General features: G+C 56.0%; 1 protein-coding gene across 28 annotated transcripts in view; it reads right to left on the bottom strand.

Annotated features, from left to right (window-relative positions):
• The window catches only part of MAST3 (microtubule associated serine/threonine kinase 3), a 37,620-nt gene extending 20,391 nt beyond the window's left edge, over window positions 1–17,229 (bottom strand). For 4 of the 28 annotated variants that reach the window (XM_045496615.1, XM_045496616.1, XM_045496622.1 and 1 more), the window contains exons 1-6: window positions 17,129–17,182; window positions 11,046–11,077; window positions 8,465–8,554; window positions 543–631; window positions 387–459; window positions 188–208 (exon numbers count right to left, since the gene is read on the bottom strand). In XM_045496615.1, the coding sequence (XP_045352571.1) occupies window positions 188–208; window positions 387–459; window positions 543–631; window positions 8,465–8,554; window positions 11,046–11,077; window positions 17,129–17,167 (344 nt within the window). In that variant the 5' untranslated portion in view covers window positions 17,168–17,182. Of the gene's footprint in view, window positions 1–187; window positions 209–386; window positions 460–542; window positions 632–1,688; window positions 1,949–3,130; window positions 3,438–8,464; window positions 8,555–8,856; window positions 9,249–11,045; window positions 11,078–17,128 lie in introns of those variants that run through there. The other 24 variants (XM_045496617.1, XM_045496624.1, XM_045496625.1 and 21 more) reach the window with 17 other exon arrangements.
• Window positions 17,230–22,431: the final 5,202 nt, after the last annotated feature.

Genomic DNA, 22,431 nt, shown 5'->3' with positions numbered 1-22,431 from the left:
CCCTTCCTCGGCCCCCGGCCCAGGGTACGGCATGTAACGGGTGCTCGATAAATGTTAATGAGTGAACGAGTAACATTTAAATGCTTGGTCCAACGTCAACTCTAAGTAAATTAATGATTTTTAGGGAATTAGTGATTTTAGCCTGGATGGTGTGCCCTCCTCCTCCCCAAGGGCTCCCTGAAATTACCTGTCCGTGCGCGGGACGTGGCTGCAGAAGGCCGCGCGTTTGCCGGGGGCAGAAGCCAGGGGGAGAGACCGTCACAGGGCAGGGGACAGGGGAGGGGAAAAGGCGAATGAAGAGGCAGGGCCAACCACCAAGAGCATGCCGCTGCCTGTCCCCTCACCAGTTGTGCTGAGGTCATCCCTCAAAGCCAGCGACCACTCACCTTCGGGCAAAGGGGAAGTTCACGGCCGACGCAGCGGAGAAGTTCCGAGGACTATCCAGGGGGCTGTTGCCTGCTGAGGAAGAAGCAGGCAGGGGAAGCTGAGGCAGAGGGGGCAGAGACGGGACACCGCCCCTGCAGGCTTGCTCCCACACTCACCTGTTGGAACTGAGAGCGGAGACAGGGGCCGGGAGAGGGTTGGGGAGGGCGTTCCTACCACCAGGCTTTTGCGGTTCCCACTGCGGCAGCTGTCAGGGAGGTGGGGACAAGGTCAGGCGCTGGCCCAGGCCTCAGGGCTCAGAGGACCACGTGCCCAAGCCAGAGCGCACATGTGGCCAGCTTTGGGGCAGGACGGGAAGCGAGGTGTGACCACTGCCACTCTGCCCCCAGTTGGACTCCTGCATGGCCCTTAGCTCGGCCTTTGAGGTCTGGGGTAGTCATTTTTGACAAATGTTACCTACTATTAAAACTCTTATTATCATCAGTGGTGGCATGAAACACTTGCAGACTCCTGGGGGACACTGCACATGGCCAGGAGCCCCCCGTGAGCCCTCTCACGCTTCTGTGTTCACCACCCCACCCCCACTCCTTCGCTGACACCATGCCCCGGCCAGGAGCACTGGCAAATAAGGCAGAGAGTGGAGAGGACCCCGGAGCTCACTGGTGAACCGAGGCAGGTTCCCATTCCATTCCACGCACCCCTTCTCAGGCTCACTGCCCCAATCTCTTGGCGACCTTCCTCCCCACGATCCCCCCAAAATGCCAACCTGATCCTTAAAAAACCCCGAAAATCAGCATCTCGCCCATTAGGTCCTGTCCTTCCTGTTCTACCCAACTTTTGCCCACACGTTTCCCTCCCTCCATCCCCGTGGTCTTCTGGCTTCCAGACCCCCTGGCCCAGGCCACTCCCGCGCTTGCCCAGCCTCTCCCACCTGTGCCCCGGCCCCGGCCCCCGCCCTGGCAGAGGGAAATTGAGAGCGAACCGTCTCCCCACCTTCCCCGGTGCAGTCGCCCAGCAACGGCTCTGCAGCAGCCCACATACTCTGAGCCGCCAACGCAGCTCGGTGGCGCAGGGAGGGAGAGAGAAACCTCAGGGCCTTACAGGGCCAGGAATGGTGTCCCAGGCAGAAGGCACAGAGCAGGCTAAGACATGGGAGAGCAGGGTCAGCCGCCGACCCAGGCACCAGGACAGGCAGGGAGGAGGGATCCAGCCTGTCCACGACACCATGTGCACCTGCCCTTCTGAGCTTGTTTCCCCATCTGTACACCCTGCAAGGTGCTGGGAAGATCTGATGAACTACGTACACAGTGTTCAGCTCTGGGCCCAGCACTGGGTCGATGGCCGTGGGCACGTATATTGTCATCTTTCTCCCCACAACTCCTGCAGGGTCTAGTGCACGCAGTGGGAGGGCAGGCAATGCCTCCCCGGTGAATTAAGTCACCCTTTGCCAATCCCAACAAACCCGGAGGTCAGAGACACCAGTTGCACCCACTTCCCAGCCTAGGAAACTGAGGCCACGGATGTCAACAGCCGCAAGGAACTGTCCTGTAGTCTGATGTACAGAAGCAAAAGCGAAACCCACAGGTTCCTGCAAGACTTCCTGCCAACAACCCCCGCCCCCCAACACACACACCCATACCCCCGCCAGTCCCACATCCTCTCCCAGCCCTCATCTGGGTCCTCAGCTCCATGCTGCACCCCAATGCATCATTTATCACTAACAGCTGCCTTTGGGAAAAACACTTGGCCACCTCCCTCTCGCTCTCAGGCGGGGCCTTCTTGAAAAGAAAACACAGCCATATTTGAGGTCTCAAAGGGGAACCGGGCATCATTTGTGCACTTCCCGAGCAACTGTCTAGTGTCGACTATTTGCTCAGCCCTCTCTGGAGAAGGCCCAGGACGCTGAGAAGCTCTGCCTAGCCATTCAATAAACACCCAAGTGGGACCACACAGTGAGAATACGACAGAAAACGCTGGCCTGAGGCCAGTTTCCTGTACCCGATCCCTAAGGTGCCCATAAGCCCTCTGTAGCTCCACAGGATCTGGGAGAAGCGTCTAAGCCCTGAACCTAGCATTCCAGGTCCTTCAGCAGCTGGTCTCAGTGCCTAGCCCTCTAGGAACGCCCCAACCCAGCACCAGTGAAACATCTAAGAACAGAGAGGTTAAGGAACTGCCTAAGGTCACACAGCCAGGCAGTGGCTGGGCAGGAATTTGAACCCAAGTCCTGTAAAGTCCACAGCCCTTACCTGGCCTTTTCTTTTCAGAAGAGGAAACAGACTCCAGGAGAAGCCAGGCTTCGCTGGAGGCTAAACCCAGTATTTTACCCCCGTGACCCGGCTCCTGACACACCACCTGCATGCCAGCCTCGTGCGGTAAATATCTGCTTCTGAAACAATATTTCCGCTAACTGAGCCCCAGGGACAGACTAGCCTCAGTTTTTCCAAGAAGCTCCTCCCCAGGTCTCCCAGGCCTAGAGACCCGGGTTCGAATCCTGACTCGGTCCCAAGTCCCTTCTGCCTGTGTTACCCCCTTAACTATGACCCCAGCGGGCAGACACCCCACTCCGGGGTAACGACGGGCGAAACGAGGGTATCTGGGGTCCTAGAGGATACCTCGATCCCAAAGCGTCCCCCCCTGCCCCCTACCGCCGCACACAGTGGCCCACGCCACGCCGCCGGGATATACTTCTGGCAACTCGTGTTTGCTTGGCCGGCCGCCGCGCCTTTGCCCGCACGGTGCCCCCTACCTCTTGGAGCGCTGCAGCAGCGCGCCCTTGGCAAGGCGGCTCCGGTGGCCTGGCGCAGCCACCGCCGTCCAGTAGCTGGGGTCGGACATGCTGCTTCTCTTTGTGCCGCCGCCGCCGCCCGAGACCCGGGAGGCGCGGGGGCGCAGCGGCGGCGGCGGCGGGGCACGAACCTCCGCGGCGGGATTGGCCCCAGGAGCCCCGCGGAGCGGGGTAGGGGGTGCGCGCCGCGGGGCTGGGGTTAGGGGGCGAGGAGGAAGCGCGCGCCCCGGAACGCGGCCGGGAACCCGCCCAGGCGAGCGCGGGGGCGGGGCCTCGCGGGGGCGGGGCCTCGCGGGGCGGAGCGAGCGACGCGGAAGCGAGGCTGGCGGACCCGCGTGCTGGCTTAGTGGGCTGGGCGTTGCCAGGGCCGCGGGCGGAGGGGCGGGGCGTTGCCAGGGCTGCGGGCGGCGGGGGCGGGGCGTTGGCGCCTGTTAGGTGAGGCGGTGGAACGTAGCCCCCTTCCCTCAAAACGTCAATCTGTTCACGTCTCCTTTTCCCTCTCCCCCCCCCCGCGCGAACCCCTTCTGAGTGTGGCACTTGAGACCTATCCGAGGGCCTGGCCTGGCTCATGCTATCGCGGCCACGGTGGCTCCACTTCTTGGAATGCCCTTCCTGCCTGGCAAAATCCAGCGTCCCCTCTTCCAGGAAACCTTTTCTCGTCTGTCTGGCTCTGTCTTCTCGGGCTTGGGCTCTCTGAGGCCCCGGGCATCTCTCAGCACTGGACTGGCAGAAAGGACGTGTTGGGTAAACGGAAATCAGGGCATCTGACATGCTTTGCCTGTCTATGGTGACGGAAAGGCCATCAACTTGGCTACCCGACTCAGGGGATACCTGATTTAACTTCTGAGGCCTGTCTTCTCAAGTGTAAAATGGGAGGGAAATTGGGCTGATAGGATGATTACATGAATTAGACGTAAGGTGGCACCCACAACAGTGCCTGCTAAATGTGTGATAAATGTTATTAGCACCAGGCTAACTTCCAGGCCTCTGTTTCTCCCTCTACAGATGTCCCCTCAGGAAAATGGAATGGAATCGGAGGCACAGAAAGGGCTGGGAATGCAGTACCTGTTCACCATAGAAATAGGAACGTCTGGGGGCGCCTGGGTGGCGCAGTCGGTTAAGCATCCGACTTCACCCAGGTCACGATCTCGCGGTCCGTGAGTTCGAGCCCCGCGTCGGGCTCTGGGCTGATGGCTCAGAGCCTGGAGCCTGTTTCCGATGATTCTGTGTCTCCCTCTCTCTCTGCCCCTCCCCCGTTCATGCTCTGTCTCTCTCTGTCCCAAAAATAAATAAACGTTGAAAAAAAAAATTAAAAAAAAAAAAGAAACAGGAACGTCTGACACAGGAGGTAGTGAATTAATGCTTCTTCCTTTCATGACCGTCCCAGAAGTCAGGGACAGTGTCACCCTGAGGGTGGCCTCTTCACAGATCACATGATGCTTTGGGAACCAACCCAGACGCTGAAGCCCAGACCCCGTATCTGAGAAGTCATGGATAGGGGCCCCTGCCTGGTGTGTAACCCTAACTCCCCCCAACCAATTTTGCTTCTCAGGTTTCTCAAGAGACTCCCCATCCTGCCTTGGCCATGGCCACAGTCACCCTCAGGAAGCTACTGGGTTTGTCCTCCTGATGCTCTCCAGGTCCCCTGGGCCTGGGTCTCAAACACCCCTCGCTGGTCATTCACTCACACAACATTTATTGAGTAACTACTGTGTTCCTGACCCTGTGCTAAACCCTGAGTACCCTGCTCTCAGAGGCCCCAAGTCTGGTGGGGGAAGCAGACAGTAAACAGCAAACGACTCAATGATCAAGATAATTTCAAACACCAGAGTCAAGGAAGGAAAAGAACAGAGGTAACAAATGGCAAAGGGCGACTTTAGCCAGGAGACCTCTCTGAGGAGGTGACACATTGAGAAGAGGGGCCAGCCATGGGAAGTGTTCCCAACAGAGGGCACAACTTGTGCAAAAGCCCTGAGACCAGACTGAGGGGAAGAGGCCAGCAGGACTTAACATGTAAACGTTGCAGGAAGAGTGCAGTTGTAACGGGAGAAGCAATGGGGAGCCATGGAGGACGTGTGAGCAGGGAAGGGGCATGGTCTGAATTGGTTGTCAATCCCGCCCCCGCCCCGCCCCCCACCGCCACCGTCTTCCATGGGGAACAGGAGCTGTCAGGGGCAGGAATGCAGTGGCAGGAGGCTAGTGAGAGGCTGTAACAGGGTCTGGGAGGACGACACTGAGGCCCGGACCAGGGTGAGGCTGTGGGGAAAAGTGGGTAGATTCCAGACCTGGTTTGAGGCCCAAGTAGACATGGAATCATGGTCTGGTGTCACCTGGTTTGAGGCCCAAGTAGACATGGAATCATGGTCTGGTGTCACTGACATACCGTGCCCACAAACCCTCCCCACCATGTGTGCTAGGGATGCGTCTGCACAGTTAGTCAAGGAATTACCCGTCAATCCCAGCTGTGGTGGCACCCTATAGTGCCTCTGTGCCCCCCATTACTCCCACTGCGCTGGCATCCCCAGCAGCCACTTCTCCCACGCCCATCTGGCCTCAGTTTCCTCCTCTGCAGAACAATGCTGCAGCTGACAATCCAAAACGCCTGTGGCCGTGGCAAAGGCCTCCCGTGAAAGGCTGACTAAGCCACCGATGCCTGGCATCAGCCCGCTGCCCACCAGATCACGTCCCTCCCCAACTCACCCGCCCTCCGTGGCTGCTCAGTGCTTTTGCAGCAAAACCACACTTCTGGGTGAATCCCTCTCCTAGGTCTCAGATCCTAACCCTGTCTGTAACTCAGGATCTGCCTCCCTCTGCTTGTGCTAAGGGACTATGTAAATGGCAAAGCCCCAGTGAGCATACAGAACCCTACCCTCGACCCCTCCGTGGTCCGACCATCCCAAGCCCTTCCCACCTGCCCATGCACTGTCCACACCCCTCCCAGCTCTATATGCTGTATGGTTCTTAGTTCCCTGGATAGAAAAATACAAATTCTTCCTGTCCCTGACATTCAAGGCCCCAGAGGGAACATTCTTCTGACAGTGCTTTTTATTGCCCCCTTGTCCATGAGGGCCGAATTCACGACCTTGAGTTCACGACCTTCTTCGATTACCTCCTGCTCACCACCACAGGCAGAGCCCTCCCACCTCCTTCCCATTTGTCCATGCCATAAGCATTAACTGAGCACCTGCTGTATGCCAGGCCCCGCCCTAGAATAGAGAGGACAGATCCAGCTCTGGCCCTCAAGGGGCTCCCAAACCTCTGGGTGAGAAAAATAACCTAAGAATCACACAAGAAAACATGGAAATCACACCCATAATGCAGTCTCAATGAGGGAAATGGACAGGCATAATGGATGTATCTGGGGCTTGGGAGGCCCTGAACGGGGGCTGTGTTCAGAAAAAGCTTCCTATCTGAGGGCTTGATAGAGTCGTGACAAACAAAGAAAGGAGGAAATGGAGCTCTGGGCAGAGGAGTAGCCAATGCAAAGGCCCTGAGGCTGGACCAGCTTATATTCTGGCAGCCCAGGAAGCCTCATGGCTAGAGTATGGTGAGCCAGATGGGGAGATAGGTGACAGGGAGATAAGAGGTGGCAGAGGCCAGACTCATGGGGACTTGGGGGCTGAGGGAACAAACGTGGGCTTATTCCTAGGGTACTTGGAGCAGGGGAGGCAGGGACCCATTTCCTTGCCTGGCCCAAGGTGATGGGGCTCTGCTGCCCTCTGGTGGCGGGTGAGGAGGCTTTTCTGCTCAGAGTCCCAAACTCTCTGCCTCCATTTGCTCCTGGTAAAACTGGCTCAGCTATTGTTCACTTGGTGGTTGAGGCCAAGCAGTCGGTGTCAGATTTGGCCCGACACTCTTTCCCAGGGTACCTCTGCACAACATACTCTGATGTCCTGGATTTTCCTCCTCCCCTAAATGGGGGGTACAGCAGTCCCCGCTGGATACCCCGACCTGGTCTAGGCCCCACCATTTTCTACCCAGATGTTAATCCTGGCCACCTCCCTTCCTATCACTTGTCCTCGGCAGACCTTTCTTCCCCCAAGGCAGCCACAGAAGCTTTTCAATTCTTGGTCCTGCCTCAGGACCTTTGCACGTACAGTTCCCATTGCCTGGTACCTCTCTTCCCCTAGCTCTGCCTCGACCTTGGCTAAAACACCACCTCCCCCAAGGGGTCACCGTCTGAATGGCTCTTGTTTGTCTCCTCACTTGTTCACTGCCCACCTCCGGAGATCTGACTGAGAGGCCCATGAGGGAAGGATTACGTTAATCTTGTTCACAGCTATGCCCTTAGCATCTGGCTCACAGTAGGTACCTACTTAATGAAGGGAACTGTCTGTTGCCCAGCACCCAGTGAGGGCTCCAAATTGTTCTCTCTTCTCCCCACGAAAGGTCTATGGAAAGAATCTAATCAGTTCGTTCATACTGAGGTATAAATGATTGACGGGCCATTGAATTCTAGACATGACTGACTCACACATCTGTCACCTCCCTGAACTTTTCCCAAGCCGTGCGAAGAGCCCACGACAACCCTGATCTTCCCTCCTATAGAGGGGGCAAGACCCTGAGATGCGCCAGTCACAGAGGCTGCCTCAACCCTCAACAGACTCTGGTAGCCAAGCTGGCCCTGATGCTTGGTCCTCAGACGTACTGAACCAGGAGAAGTGGCGTCTCCTCTCAGCCTCAGTTTCCTCAGCTGAGAAATGGGGACAGGAAGGGCGCCTCCCTCTCGGCTTGTGCAGGAAACAGAAGGTATTTGGTACAGGGCTGGCACTCAGTCAAGCTGGTTCTTTCCTCCTGACACCACTTTGCCTGGTACAGTGCGTGGGGCTCTAACGGTGAACTCTCAGCTGTGTGTGTGTGTGTGTGTGTGTGTGTGTGTGTGTGTGTGTGTCTACATTCAGAGGGAGGAGCTTTCTGGCCAGCTGAGCTGGGTGTGGGGAGGGTCCTGGAGGTCACAGGCTGGAAGGCAAGGCTGATTCAGCAGGGAGGGCCCAGAGCAGGCTGGGAACCCAGCATCTGTCCCAGGGATGTCCTTGGGCCACAGCTCAAGTTCTAGCCTCACCTTGGCCACCTGTCGGATGGAGGACCTGTTGGCTATGGTTGAAAATGGAATTTCCCCCATCAAGGCCCTAATGTGGATAGTAGTTTCATTTTATGGAGGGGTAAACTGAGGCCCAGAGAGGTGATGTCACCAGCCCACAGTACCTTGGTGAGGAAGCTGGGTCTGGGCGGCTTCCAAGGTTCTGGGGTGCCAGGGCAATGTCCGAGCCCCGCCCCCCAAGTGCTGTCACTTACCTCCAGGGATGCAGGCCCAGTGAGGGGCTGCAAGGGCTGCAGGGGCTGCTGGGGCTCAGCAAAGATGGGCTCTGGCTGCTCGGAGACAGACTGTAAAGAAAGAGGCCGGGGACGGTGAACCTGGTGGTGGCCCCTGCGTGTGGCCGAATCCGAATTCGGACCAGGACTTAGGTTCCCTTAGGGAGAAGGAGCCCCCAAGGCCCGGGATTCTGGGTCTCGCCAAGGCCGCGGGGGTGGGGCCTGACCGATGACCGATGACCCGGGAGGGCTCCCCGGAGGCGGCGGTCCGACTCTGGGCGACTTAAAAAGAGACGCGGGGGGGGGGAAGGGCGGTTGTCTGTCTGCCTCTCTTCCTCCCTCCCCATTTCCCCCCTTCTTTGCCAAGCACTCACTCGAGGGTCAGCGCCGGGATGTGAAGCTTGTCCCTGCGAGACTTCATGCTGAGGCCGGGGTTGCGTCTACGCGGCTGGGTGCCAAAGCCCTCTTTGTGGCCCCCAACCCCTGATGGTGGCGCGATCGGACAGACCCACAGACGCGGACGTGGGGACAGCACGCCTGGCGGGCGCGACGGACGCGGCGGCGCGGAGGCCGGGCCGCCGGGGGCGCGGGGGGCGGGCTCTCTCCGCCTCGGGGCGGGGCTCGGGCCCCGCACCTGCGCGCAGGCCCAGCCCAGCAGGAAAAGTCGGGCTGCGGGAGGCTGGAGTGGCAGGTGCCACCTCCTCCCGGAGAGAGGGACGCCGAGGCTGCCGGGTCTCGAGCCCCAGGGCTGCGCGGCCGAAAAGGAAGGGCGGTCACTGCCTCCTCGATTGGCATTATTGCTCCATCGCCTGGCCCCACCCCTTCCCGGCCGGGTCTCTGCCCTCGCCCCACCCCTCCCCGGGAGGTGCGGGGGTGGGGTGGGGGTTGTCTCTCGGACCCCGGATCGGAGCGCGTCCCGCCCCTATTCCCCCACCGCCTGCCGCTCAGCACAGCCCCTCGCGGCGGGTCTCAGCATCCCCACGCACATCAGAGGCCGGTCCACGCCTCCAGGCCTTTGCTTCGCTGGGGTCCCTGTCTGGAGCGTCGTCCCCCTCACCCACATCCCAGTTCGGTCCCATGGGCCCCTCTTCGGCGGAGCCGTCCCTACACAACAACCCATGGCGCCCCGAGTCCCACCCTCCCTTTTGCCCAGCCCAGTTCCCAAGACTCCGGGGTTGTGTCTGGCTATGGCCCCCCCTCGACACCCCACTTAGACCCGGTCAAGAACGCGGTAGGTAGCAGAAAGTAGACAGCTCTCAGGGAGTCTTTGTCCTCGTTCTGCCCCGTGGCCCAGGACTTTGTCCTCCGTGGTTCTGACTGATTCCGGTCCACCACCCCGCCCCGAGCCTGGGCAAAGGCCAGGGACAGTGCCCGCCTTCCGGTCAATGCCGGAGCCCCGCCCCTACGGGCCCCTCAGGCTCCTCCCCACCAGCTGCACATCCCCAGTCCATCAAGAACATACGGTCAGGCCTTGGGGGCCAGTCTGACCCCATCCCCACCATCCGATTTCAAACTCTCATCCAAACCCCAGGACCTCCCTCCTCTCTCCCTTCACCTCCCCTGTGCTCTCTTCACTCCAGCTACTGCCGTCTCCATGATGTTCTTTCAATGCCAAGCTGGTTTGCACCCCAGGACCTTTGCCCATGCTGTTCCCTCTAACTGGAATGCTCTTCCCCTCAGACTTTCCCTCTTGCCTCTTCTTCCTCTTCTAGATCTAGGCTCAAATGTTACCTTCTCCAACAGGGCTAAAGCCGCCCCCCACCCCCAGCTCCTCTATCTGTTTAATTTCTCCCCTGCAGTACATCTCTTCACCATAACTCTCCCCGAGAGAGTGTGAGCGCCATGGGCAGGGTCCGGCATCGATTTGTCTCTGTGTCCCCCCCCCCCCGTGCCTGGAACAGGGCCTGATACACAGTAGGCACCCCAAGAAAGTTTGTTAAGTGGGTAATTTCACTGCCGGGCAAGAGAATTCCCATCCCTCAGGCAAACACAGCCCCCAAAGAGCGGGTGTTCTACACTCACACACCTCCCGACCACTAGCACAAGGCAAAACCCTCCCTGTCCTGGGCTGTGTGCTTTCCTGTCTGTAAACCAGCAAAGACACGACACACAACGGTCTGTGAGCTCTGGGATCCGAAAATGCCAGCGTACAGAAAAATGCTAATGTGACCCTGAAGGATACAATTTTCTACCTGTGTTCCCTGAGAGTGAGCTCCCCGTCATGGGAGACATGCAAGCTGGCTCCAGGATACTTGGCTGGAATCCTCTCATTTGGACTCTAGATGCTAGACAAGGGTTCCTTTTCCAGTCTGGATGCCCTTGTGCCAGCTGTGCAACCCTACAGCGCTTCAATCTCCACATTTGCAAACTGGCGTGGGCCCCCAGCTTGTGCGGGCCAAATGAAGCACTTCCAAAGCACTTTGCAAACACCGGGGGAAAGGATCAAGGTGAGCAGCTTCGTTGTAATTATCAAATAAATTCACAAGTCTGGAGGCTGCCGCTGAAATATCTGTGCCCAGGACCGTTGGGTCCAGCCCAGCCCACTGGCCTTAGGTGAACTCACCCACGTCCCCGGCGTGGCAGGCTCAGCTCCTTCTGAAATGAGAGGAAACAGGGGTCATTCCCAAGGAGACAGGCCCTTCACATCCCCGGCCCTCCACCCACCTCACCCCGAAGGTGGCCCCTCGCTCACCCAGCTCCAGCCAATGCCTCTTTTCTGCTGCCCCATATTCTGGGTTCTGCCCTGCCTCAGAGCCTTTGCACCAGCTGTGTCTTCTGCCAAGACTGCCTTCCCTCCCCTCTGGTGCCAGTCAATTGCACATCATCCCTCAGCTCAGGCACCCCTTCCTCCTGAAAGCCCTCCAGACTCCCAATCACCTCCCTGCCTAGCTCAAACCCTCCTTGTACTAAAAATAACTTCATTATTTTATTTGATTTTAAAGTTTATTTATTTATTTTGAGAGAGAGAGGGAGCCAGAGTGGGGGAGAGGCAGAGAGACAGAGAGAGAGAGGAGACAGAGAGAGAGGAGAGAGAGAGAATCCCACGCAGGCTCAGCACTGTCAGCGCAGAACCCGATGCGGGGCTCGAACTCGCGAGAACATCGAGATCATGACCTGAGCTGAAATCAAGAGTCGAACGCTTAACCGACTGAGCCACCCAGGCGCCCATAACTTCATTATTTTAAATAACAAATTAGTTATATTTGTAAAGAAGTATGTCAATAGTGGCTAAATAGTAACAATTGTTCGAGGAAAGGGAGATTCTTGACTCCTGCTCACTCTGCCCCCTCCCAGATCTGAAAGTCACTTCTGCAAAGCTTATGTGGATTTGTGTCTTGGGAACCGATGGGGGGTGGGGGCACTAATCAGTGACTCCCTTTTGGAGCTCAGCAAGCTGACTGCACCAACCCTGGGTGCCCTCGCCATATGCAGGGCAAAAAGCCGTGCACTTGGGGGTCACGGTGACCCCGGAGTCCATCCTCAAATGTAGCTCACCCAAGAAGGTTTCTAAATTCTCAAAAGGCCATGTCGCGCAAGTTTCGAATCTAGGGATACTCAGACCTGGGTCCAGATCTATTTATTATCTGTTCTTGCCTGGCTGTGGGACCTTGAGCAAGTAACTTGCGCAATTCGTGCTTTGATTTTCCCACCTATAAGGTGGAGGGTAACATCAGGAGGGTCCCAGGGTAGTGATGATCAGCCATTATTATCGTGGCTGTCGTGCGTTGTGTTATTGTTGAGCTCAGCAAGGGCCTAGGTGGACTATCGTAATATCTGATAAATTTTACTGAGCCACCTAATACATACAGACCAGGAGCAAGGGCCGTTTTTCAGGCTGGGAAACTGAGGCGCAGAGGGAAGCCAGCTGCCCATGTCTCTTGGCAAAGAGAAGGAAGGGAATCCAGGTCTCTGGACATCCCCACCCCCCCCTGCTCCCCCCCCCCCCCAAACACACACGCCAGGGCGGTCCTGTGGAGGACAGACACATGACTATTTTTACCTAGGTGGGCTCTCCGGACTGCCCACATCCAGAGCGGGGCGTTCACCATGGCAACCACTGACGTCATCAGCCCCCACAGCCAATTCAAGGGGGCTGGAAGCTGCCCGGTGCAGGACGGGGCTGGGAGAGGTTGGCTGGGTCCCCCAGCAGGGGAAGAGGAGGGTCCAAGAGGAGGGGTGTCACCCCGAGGCTTGACCCCAGCTACCCTGAGCCCACAAAACCGGGCGATTCAAGGTGGGAAGAGGCTGACCTGCCATCCCGTGGTGTTTCTGTCTGCCTGAACACCTCCGGGAATGGAGAGCTCACTATCGTTCAGGGCAATTGATCACAGTCATAGGAACCACCACCACCATTAAGGCCTCCTGCTGCCCCCTCCAATTGTTATGGGGTCTTATGCCAGCTTACCCCTCTCCTCTAACCCGTGAAACAGCGAGGAGCTGGCATCTGAACCCAGGACTTACTTGCTCCGGCACCCCCTCCCCCCATCCCAACCATTTCCTTCCAAAGCCCTGGCCGTTCTGGGTTCCCAGTCTGGCTCCCCATCATCTGAGCTGTGTGACCCCCGCCAAACAATTTCACATCAGTTTCTTCATTTGGAAAGCCTCCGGGTTCCATAGGGTCCTGGGAGGAATCAAGAAACAAGCTAAGAGCCCGGCACTGGGGAGGCTTCGATAAATCAGTGCCAAGACAATGATTTTGTGAGGTTAATAATAACCACCAATTTAACCACAAATTTTAATTTGCTTCCAAAATACAAAAAGATGTAAAGTGGCAGAGAGAAGCGAGGGAAGGTCGGCAGCCCCCTGCAAAGGCTCTGTGGAAAGCTGGGACCACATGGAATTCTCCCGGCACCGCCCCCGGACCCTCTGCTCCCAGAGCCATCTGCTTCCGCCTTCAGCCCCCTCTTTGCCGGCTGTTCTCAAGGAGTGACTCCCGCATAGACCAGAGTAGGTGGGGGCCCGATCCCCTTGCAACTGCCCTTTAAAGATAATATTTACGGCAACCTCTTCGGTTCTTGGCTGAGCTGGGCAATGCTGCCTCCCAGCCAGAAGCCTCAGCTCCATCCTGAGGAACCCCCCGGGGCATGGACACCCCCACAACTGGAGGCACTGGGGAGACCCAGGGGGAGAGAAGGGGCTGGAGGTGGGGGGAGCCAAGAGGCTTCCCGGGTGGGGGGTGGTCAGGCTGGTGGGAATCTGTGCGGTGGGGGTAGGACCCAGGCTGGCTGGCACCAAGCCCCACGGGAAGTTGGCAACTGCAGTGAAGGGAGAGAGAAGTCAGCAGGGACCACAGAGCACCAGCCTGAGGGCTTTTTGGAGGAGAAGAGTAAGTTGAACTGGGCCACGAGGATGCAGGATGGACCTTCCGGGGAATGCCTCCAGCAGCAGCAGAGACAAAGTTCAGAGAGATACAAGCTCTGGCCACCTTCACTGCCCCTGGATTTGGAGATCTGGTGTTTTAAAAGTCTGTGGTTCGTGGGGCACCTGGGTGGTTCAGTCGGTTAAGCATCCGGCTCTCGATTTCGGCTCAGGTCATGATCTCACGGTTCATGAGTTCGAGCCCCGAGTCGGGCTCTGTTGCTGACAGTGTGGAACCTGCTTGGGATTCTCTCTCTCTCTAAAGAAATAAATAAAAACTTAAAAAAAAAAAAAAAAAAAAAAGAAGCGTGGCTTGTGAAGCAAAGGCCCAAGTGGGAGATGATAAAAAAATAACAATGGAATAATAAGAATAGTAGTCGTAGCAATAACAATGCGAGGAGTAGAGCTCACGTTAACCGGCACCCATAAATGCTGCACAGAAGACTGAGCTTAACCCAAAGCGGGAAGGCCCAGTTCCCAGCTCTTCCTCTGACCCAACGCAAACTGGGGGTCCAAGGGCCAGACCAGTTCCTGCTTACCACCTCCCAGCGCACTGCCCCAGTCAGATTAGCCAGCCTTCCCACGGATATGGTCTATACTAGCCGGTCAGCAACTGACTTGAGTCCCCTCCACTTCCTCAAGCTTTTATGAATCGACTCTTTGACCTTTGGAAGGGTCAGCCTCCAGAGTATCTGACTGGCTCTGACCAGGAGGCTGCTACCTGCTTGGCTGGGGGTGCTCCTGGGCCCATTAACAAAGTTCCGAGTTAAGGTACCAGATGGCTTATGCCCCAAACCCAGGCCCTCCACGTTTTTGCATCCTCAGAAGCCAGACTGGTTAGCATTCCAAATCTCTTAATTTCCCTCTCTGATCCTCAGTCTCCCTCTCTGAAAAAACGAGGCCAATGATAGCACTGACCTCTTGTGCTGTTAGGAGAATTAAATGCACACACGGTGCTTCGCATTTGTGGGTGCCCGTTACTGTGAGACATTATTTATATTTCTACTATTATTATTTTTTTAAAGTTTTTCAAAATGTTTATTTATTTATTTTCAAGGTGGGGGGAGAGGGGGAGAGAGAAAGAGGGAGAGAGAGAATCCCAAGCAGGCTCCACACTCTGTGCAGAGCCCAACACTGGGCTCAACCTCATGATTGTGAGTGAGATCATGACCTGAGCCAAAATCGAGAGTCAGATGCTGAACTGACTGAGCCACCCAGGCAGCTCTATACATCTACTATGACTAATTTTTTATTATTTTCACGGTCTCCTATTTGGTTATTTACTCCAGGTAACTTCCTGGCCTCTGGCCCCCTCTGTGGCTCCCACCTGCTCCAGAGGAGTCTTTCAAAGCCTTCAGGTCTGATAGTGTTCCTCCCTTGCACCAGCACTTTCCATAGCTCCCAATCACCTTAGGGAGAAAATCTAACCTCTTCAAAATCGACACTGGAACGCCCTGAAGCAGAGGGTCCACTCTCACAGTCCTGGCCCTAGCCTGGCTTCTAGTTTCCCCATGCAACATATATAGTTACGTGCTTCTGGGCCTTTGCACGTGCTGTGCCCTCCACCCAGAATTCCCTCACTCATCTGGGCAATCTCTACTTGTCCCTCTGCCTCCACAGAGCAAGAGGGCGAGCCAGACCTGCCTGGGTTCGAATCCTGACTCTGTCACCTACGTGCTGTGACACCTGGGCAGGGGCTAGGCTTCTCTGAGCCTCAGTTTCCCCTTTTGTAGCATGGGACTCGTCATCAGGGAGCGGGTGCCTCTTCCCCATGAAACAGGCCCCCACTTCTTGACGTCAGCAGCGCCCCCATTCGCCTACCCGAAAGCAGTTTCTCTATTTTAAGAGGCCGCGGGCGGGGCTCGCGTCTAACTGGGGCTCGGGGCGGGGCCTGTCCCCCCACAACACCCCACCGCTCACCGCCCCCTCCCCTACGCCCAGGCCCCTCGCTCTTGTCTCTGGCCTCCCCCTCGCTCTTGTCTCTGGCCTCGGACTTTCCCCTTGCGGCCCCCGCCCCCGCCACGCCTGGGGGTGGGGGTGCTTCTGCCTTTCATCTCTGCCCCTGCCCTCCCGGACCCCACCCCCACCCCGTCCTTCCAAGGTTCTAGCTTCCCTCAGACTCTTTTATTTCCCCATGCACCCCCCCCCCCCACCCCCCGCCCCTGCCCTGCCACCCGCGCTGCTTCCTCTGCTCCAAGACCACCCAGCAACGCTTGGGTCAGGCGCCTTCTCCAAGAGTGCCTGAGCGTCCCACATTGCAGCTGACAACTCCCTGGGGTCACTGCTGCTCAGGCGTCCATATCCCCCAACAGGCTAGGAGACCCAGGAGAGCGGTTTCAGAGGGTGAACACCCCGCCGCCTCTCCAGCAGGCACTCAAGAAATGTTTGTTGGGTAAATGATGAATCCCAGGTTCCCGGCAGGCAACCTGGTGGCTTCTTAAGGGTGTGGTCTACGCCTCGGCTAGATCATCTTAATTCCCTTTGCACAGAGATGGGGAAACTGAGGGCCAGAAAAGTCAAAGGAGTCGCCCATCGGGGTCCCATGGCCCCTGCGTGGGTTCGAACTCTCTCACGCACAAACTCAGGGCCAGAGGTCAGAAGAGGAGGGCCCTTACAGCCAATGGGGAAACTGAGATCCGGATAAGCAAAAGTGTCTCCTGCCCTCGACACCCCTCCCCCCCGCCCGCCCGCCCGCCCGGCCCCCCGCAAGCCAGTTTGCAGTGATTTCTGCAATAGAGAGCCAGTTAGGGCTGCCGGATTGAACCTCTGTCGGGCGACCTCGAGTTTGTGACTTTTCCAGACTCGAGCCTCAGTCTCCCTGTCTGACAAATGGGCGCCCGGACAGCCCCAACCTCCTTGGCTCACCTTAGGGGTGAGCCGAGGCTGGGGCGCGGTGGCGCAGCGAAGGCACGAGGCAGGTAATGATCCACATTAATTAATAAGAATATATCACTAGTAAAAAGATTAACACGACGAGGACCATATGGCGAGCGCTCAAAGGCTGCTGTTGCTCATATTATTAGAGCAGCTGGTGGGAAGGGGCCCAACCCTCAGCCCCCGTCTCCCACGCTAGCGCTTGGAGCCTCAGTTTCTCCATCTGTCAAACCAAACGGAGTCTATGTCCCCTTCCCATCAGGCGAAAACCACTTTGAAAAGCGGGCAGAAGGAGCGATCGGAGCGCGCGCCCCGCTCTCCGCCTCAGTTTCTCCGGACGCCGAAACCTCGCCCCTGGCACCCAAGCCAGGTGCACTCGGCCGCGCCCTCCGCCCGCCCACGCAGGGGCCTCACCTGGAGCCCTCGGCGCCGCAGGAGGCTCGGCTCGTCCATGGCCCGCTAGTCCGCGCCGCCTGGCCCGCCCCCGGCCCCGCCCCAGCCTGCCAAGCCCCGCCACCCCGCGCCATTGGTCAAGCCGGTCAGCTGACGTGTCCTGGCCCCGCCCCTCCCTGGGAGCCCTCCTGGAAGGGCCCCGCCTCCATTGGATGGGCCAGACCCGCCCTTCCAGGCCCCACCCTTACCCCCCAGCCAAGATGAGTCCATTTTTCAATGAATCCTCCTGGGAATAAGGGAACGTTAGCACCCCCATTTTGCAGGGAAGGAAACTGAGGCTCAGAGAAGTTAGTTGATGTGCCCAGGGCGCACAACAAGACCAGTTCTAGGGTGAGGTGAACGAGACCCTCAGTTCTGTTCAAAATTTGAAAAGGGCCACAAATACCAGTGATTAAGGTACACAAGATTCGAATACAATAATGTAAAGAATCTAAACTAATGCGAAAAGCGCAGGATGAACTAAACGCCAAAAATGCAGGCTCTGCCTCTGCCTTTACATCACGCTGCCTTGCTGGTTTCACCTTAATTCTGGCCCTAGCCCCAATAAAACTTTATTTACAAGAACAGGCAGCCACTGTTGCTGGTTTCTGTTTTGAGGAGGACTCCCTTTGCCGAGTCAGCTGGGCACCTGACTAAGCACCTAATGAGGACCACCTTCCACAGGTATCTGGTGATAATTGATCAGCCCCCCTTTGCAGAAGGGAAACTGAGGCAGGGAAAAGCCCAAGTGCCAAGATGGGATCCATATTCTCTCTTCCACTGGGACTGCCACTGTCTCTGCACCTGCAGGTTCCCTTGGCTATCCGTTGGACTTAAACATTACAGGATCTTCTCAGGCTGGAGGAGAGACCCCAGGGACGGCCCGATTGCCTTTGAGTCTGGATAGGCTCCTACCAAATTACAGTGGCCAGATTGAGCACATAAAAAAATACAGGGCTTCCTGAAATTTTGTTTTTGTCATACACACTTTAAAACTGAAATATTGGGGTGCCTGGGTGGCTCAGTCGGCTGAGCGTCAAACTTCAGCTCAGATCATGATCTCACGGTTTTGGGAGTTTGAGCCCTGCGTTGGGCTAAGCTGCTGTGAGCCCAGAACCCACTTCTGATCCTCTGTCCCCCTCTCTCTCCACTCTTCACCTGCTGGTGCTCTCTTTCTCTCAAAAATAAAGAAACATTAAATATAAAAAAAAAAAAAAAAAGGAGGGGCGCCTGGGTGTCTCAGTCGGGTAAGCTCCGACTTCGGCTCAGGTCATGATCTCTCAGTTCGTGGGTTCGAGCCCCGCATCAGGCTCTGTGCTGACAGCTCGGAACCTGGAGCCTGCTTCGGATTCTGTGTCTCCCTCTCTCTCTGCCCCTCCCCTGCTCACGCTCTGTCTCTCTCTCTCTCTCAAAAATAAGTAAACGTTAAAAAAAAAAAAAAAAGGGTACTGGTACTCCCCTCACAAATTTATAAAAGATAAATAAAAATAAATAAATAAAATTGACATATAATTCACCCACCATAAAATATACCTTTTAATTTATTTTTATTTTTTAAGTTTATTTATTTTGAGAGAGAAAGCGCAAGGGGGGGAGGGGCAGAGAGAGAGAGAGAGAGAGGAGAGGGAGAATCCCAGGCAGGCTCCACGCCGTCATTGCACAGAGCCCAACTCGGGGCTGAAACCCACAAAACCGTGAGATCATGACCTGAGCCGAAATCGAGAGTCCGACGCTTAACAGACCGAGCCACCCCGGAGCCCCTAAAATATATCTTTTTAAAGAGTACCATTCCGTGGTTCTTAGCATATTCTCAGAATTGTGTAATCATCACCACTATCTAATCGCAGAACATTTTACCAACCCTAGAAGAAAACCTTTACCCATGAGCACTCACCATCCTCCCTCCGGCAGCCGCCAATCTGCTTTCTGTCTCCGTGGCTTTGCCTGTTCTAGACATTTCACATAAATGGAATCCTACAACGTGTGGCCTTTTGTGTCCGGCTTCTGTCGCTCCACACGACATTTTCAAGGTGCACCCACGCTGTAGCTTGAATCGGGGCTTCCTTCCTTTTTATGGCTGAATAATATTCCATCGTGTGGATGGACCCCATTTTGTTTATCCGTTCACCTGTCGATGGACATTTGAGTTTTTCCACTTTTGGGCTCTTGTGAGTTGCGCTGCTGTGAACATTCATGCGCAAGTTATTGTGTGGACATATGCTTTCAATTCTCTTGGGTCTACATCTAGGCGTGAAATTCCTGGGTCATATGGTAACTCTATATTTCTGCTTTTTCAAAAACGGCCAGACTGTTCTGTGCAGTCAAAAGCAGCCACTGCTGTAAGCTGAGTCATGTTTTTCCAAAATCCAGACGTTGAAATCCTCACCGTAGGTCCTTCAGAATGTGACTGTGTCCAGAGAGAGGGACTTTAAAGGGACAATTAAAGTAAAACGAGGTTACCTGGGTGGATCCTAATCCAATATGATTGCTGTCTTTATAAGAAGAGATTAGGGGGGCGCCTGGGTGGCTCAGTCGATTAAGCGTCCGACTTCAGCTCAGGTCATGATCTCACGGTCCGTGGGTTCAAGCCCCGCGTCGGGCTCTGTGCTGACAGCTCAGAGCCTGGAGCCTGTTTCAGATTCTGTGTCTCCCTCTCTCTGTGACCCTCCCCCATTCATGCTCTGTCTCTCTCTGTCTCAAAAATAAATAAACGTTAAAAAAAATTAAAAAAAAAAAAAGAAGAGATTAGGGCACAGGCATGCACAGAAGGTAGGCCACGTGAACACGCAGGAAAACCCCATCTGCAAGCCAGGGAGAAAGACCCCAGAAGACGCCAAACCTGCCAACATCTTGATCTTGGACTTGTAGCCTTCAGAACTGTAAGGAAAGAAATTCCTGTTATTGAAGGCACTCCGTCTCTTTGATATGGCTGGTCTAGCAAACTAGTTACAGCCACCCAGTTAAATGTAATTTCAGACAGGGGCGCCTGGGTGGCGCAGTCGGTTAAGCGTCCGACTTCAGCCAGGTCACGATCTCGCGGTCCGTGAGTTCGAGCCCCGCATCGGGCTCTGGGCTGATGGCTCAGAGCCTGGAGCCTGTTTCCGATTCTGTGTCTCCCTCTCTCTCTGCCCCTCCCCCGTTCATGCTCTGTCTCTCTCTGTCCCAAAAATAAATAAACGTTGAAAAAAAAATTTAAAAAAAAATGTAATTTCAGACAAACAATGAATAATTGTTCATAATGTTCCACGCGATCCTTGGTAAGTAGATATGCTAAAAACTTAGGGGGCGTTTAACCTGAAATTCTCATTTAATAGGGCACGTTTTACCTGGCAACCCTATGCTAAAAGGACCTCAGGCTATAGCTTGTCTACCCCGGGTAATGGGGAGCGCGCACCTTACAGCGACCGACGACAGCCCTGTCTCTGGTCTGTTCTGCCTACAAGTTCTCCTAGAGTCCAAGTTGGGGTGGACATGTGACCTAGAGACTTTTCGTTCACTTCAGCCAGGGTGACTGGCTCACGGTGGACATGAAACCCAAGCTCAGCCAATCAGTCTTCCCTGGGACTTTGGCTACAATCTTGGGGAAAGAGAGGTTCCCTGTACCCGAGGTGGTTGGATCAGGCAAATGGGGGAGCTGCTGGAGGGAGAGCCACCAGAGAGGTTTCAAATACCCTTGCTCCATCTAGAGAACTTCTCCACAGAACTTCCAAAATTACACCTTCCGTGGGCGCTAGGGGACATTTATTGACTGACTCGCTGAATCAATCGAACAGTGAGTGTGATTTTCCCCTGGTGAACGCCTATGCATCTTTCAAAACCCGCTTCAAATTTAAGAAGCATCAAAGAACATTTTTACCGAATGAATAAGTGATTTGTTTTCCTGCGAACTTCTATACATCCATCAAAACCCTTCTCAGGTATCTCTAAGGGGCATCAGGGAGTGGGATTGTTGAACGAATAAGTGATGCCTAGAAATGTGTTTGATTTAAAAACACTAACAGATTTTCTCCTTGCAAAATCCTATTGATCCTTCAACATTCTCAGATGCCCTCCAGGGGCGTCAGGGTCTTGTGGCCGGGAGAAGGGAAAAGCTCAACCCTCGGCTGACTGAAGGTCACTCTACCCAGGAAGGAGGCGGAAGCTGAGGGGGTGGGGAAATTCTGTGGTTCCTCCTGTCACGATTTCCATTTCCGGCGGCCCCTTTTAACCCAATCCTTCCTGCCTCCCCCTCCCAGCAGTTCGTGAGGCGGCTGAAAGTGGGGCAGCCCTAGGGGCATACCCCAGCTGTGTTTCTAGGGCAGCTGGGAGGGGCCACTGAGGGCACCCCAGGGCTTCCTGGAGTAGGGGGGCGGGCAGGCCAAGGGAGGTGGGTGTGCAGATCGGGCATGGGGGAAGGTGAAGTGCAGATCCTGACTTTGATAAGGGTAGAAACACCACTTCACCTGTGACTGGCGTCCTGCTCACACACCTGCTATGGCTCCCCAGTGCCCTTGGGAAAAAAGCCCAGCCCTTCAGCCTGACGCTCGAGGTCCCTGTCCGACTTGCCACCTTCATCTCTCCTGTGGAGTCCGAGACCTGCCATGCTCATCTTGATGTTCCCCCAAAGCATGTCCCCGGAGCTTTGGTCTCTGCTGTGCCCCTCTGCGGGGAGTGCTGTTGCATTCTAGAAACCCAGTTCAAGATCCCCCTTCTCTGGGCATCCCTCCCTACTCTCCCTTGGAACACCCCCAGCCCCTCCCTGCACCCAGCCCTGACATCAAGGAGCTGGGGCGGTAGGGGGGGGCATCTGTGTCCAGCTCTGACCCCTCCTCCACTCTTCTCTCCCTCCTTCGATGTCTTTCCAGTGGCTGCTCTGACTTTGGGGAGGTGGGAAGGAGCTGTGACAAGAGCAGAGGCCACTGGAGGCCCCCCAAACAATGATTAATTACGCTGGCTGGCTGGTGGGCACGATCTGCCGGGAGCCCAAATCCTTTATCCTCGCTACAGCCTATTTTGCAGATGGGGTAGCTGAGGCCTGGAAGGGCCGACCTCGGTGATGGGGCAGCCCTGGGGCATGAGGCTCACTCCCCACTCACCGCTCAGCCCCACTGGGGGGCGGGGAGGGGAGGGGACTCTCTCTGAATCATCTTTTCACAGGCAGCTGAGGCCTCTGGGCTCAGTGTCTCCATCTGTGAAATGGGGCCCATGATGGTGTCTCCTCGGGTGGGGTCTCAGGCTCCTCGAGGGGAGGTCATGACTTTGGCCCTCTCTCTAACCGGTCTCTTCCCTCTTTCCTCATGTTTCTC

The sequence above is a fragment of the Leopardus geoffroyi genome, chromosome A2 (genome assembly GCF_018350155.1).
Source record: "Leopardus geoffroyi isolate Oge1 chromosome A2, O.geoffroyi_Oge1_pat1.0, whole genome shotgun sequence".
NCBI classification, from domain to species: domain Eukaryota; kingdom Metazoa; phylum Chordata; class Mammalia; order Carnivora; family Felidae; genus Leopardus; species Leopardus geoffroyi.
This window is presented reverse-complemented; position numbering and strand designations above follow the sequence as displayed.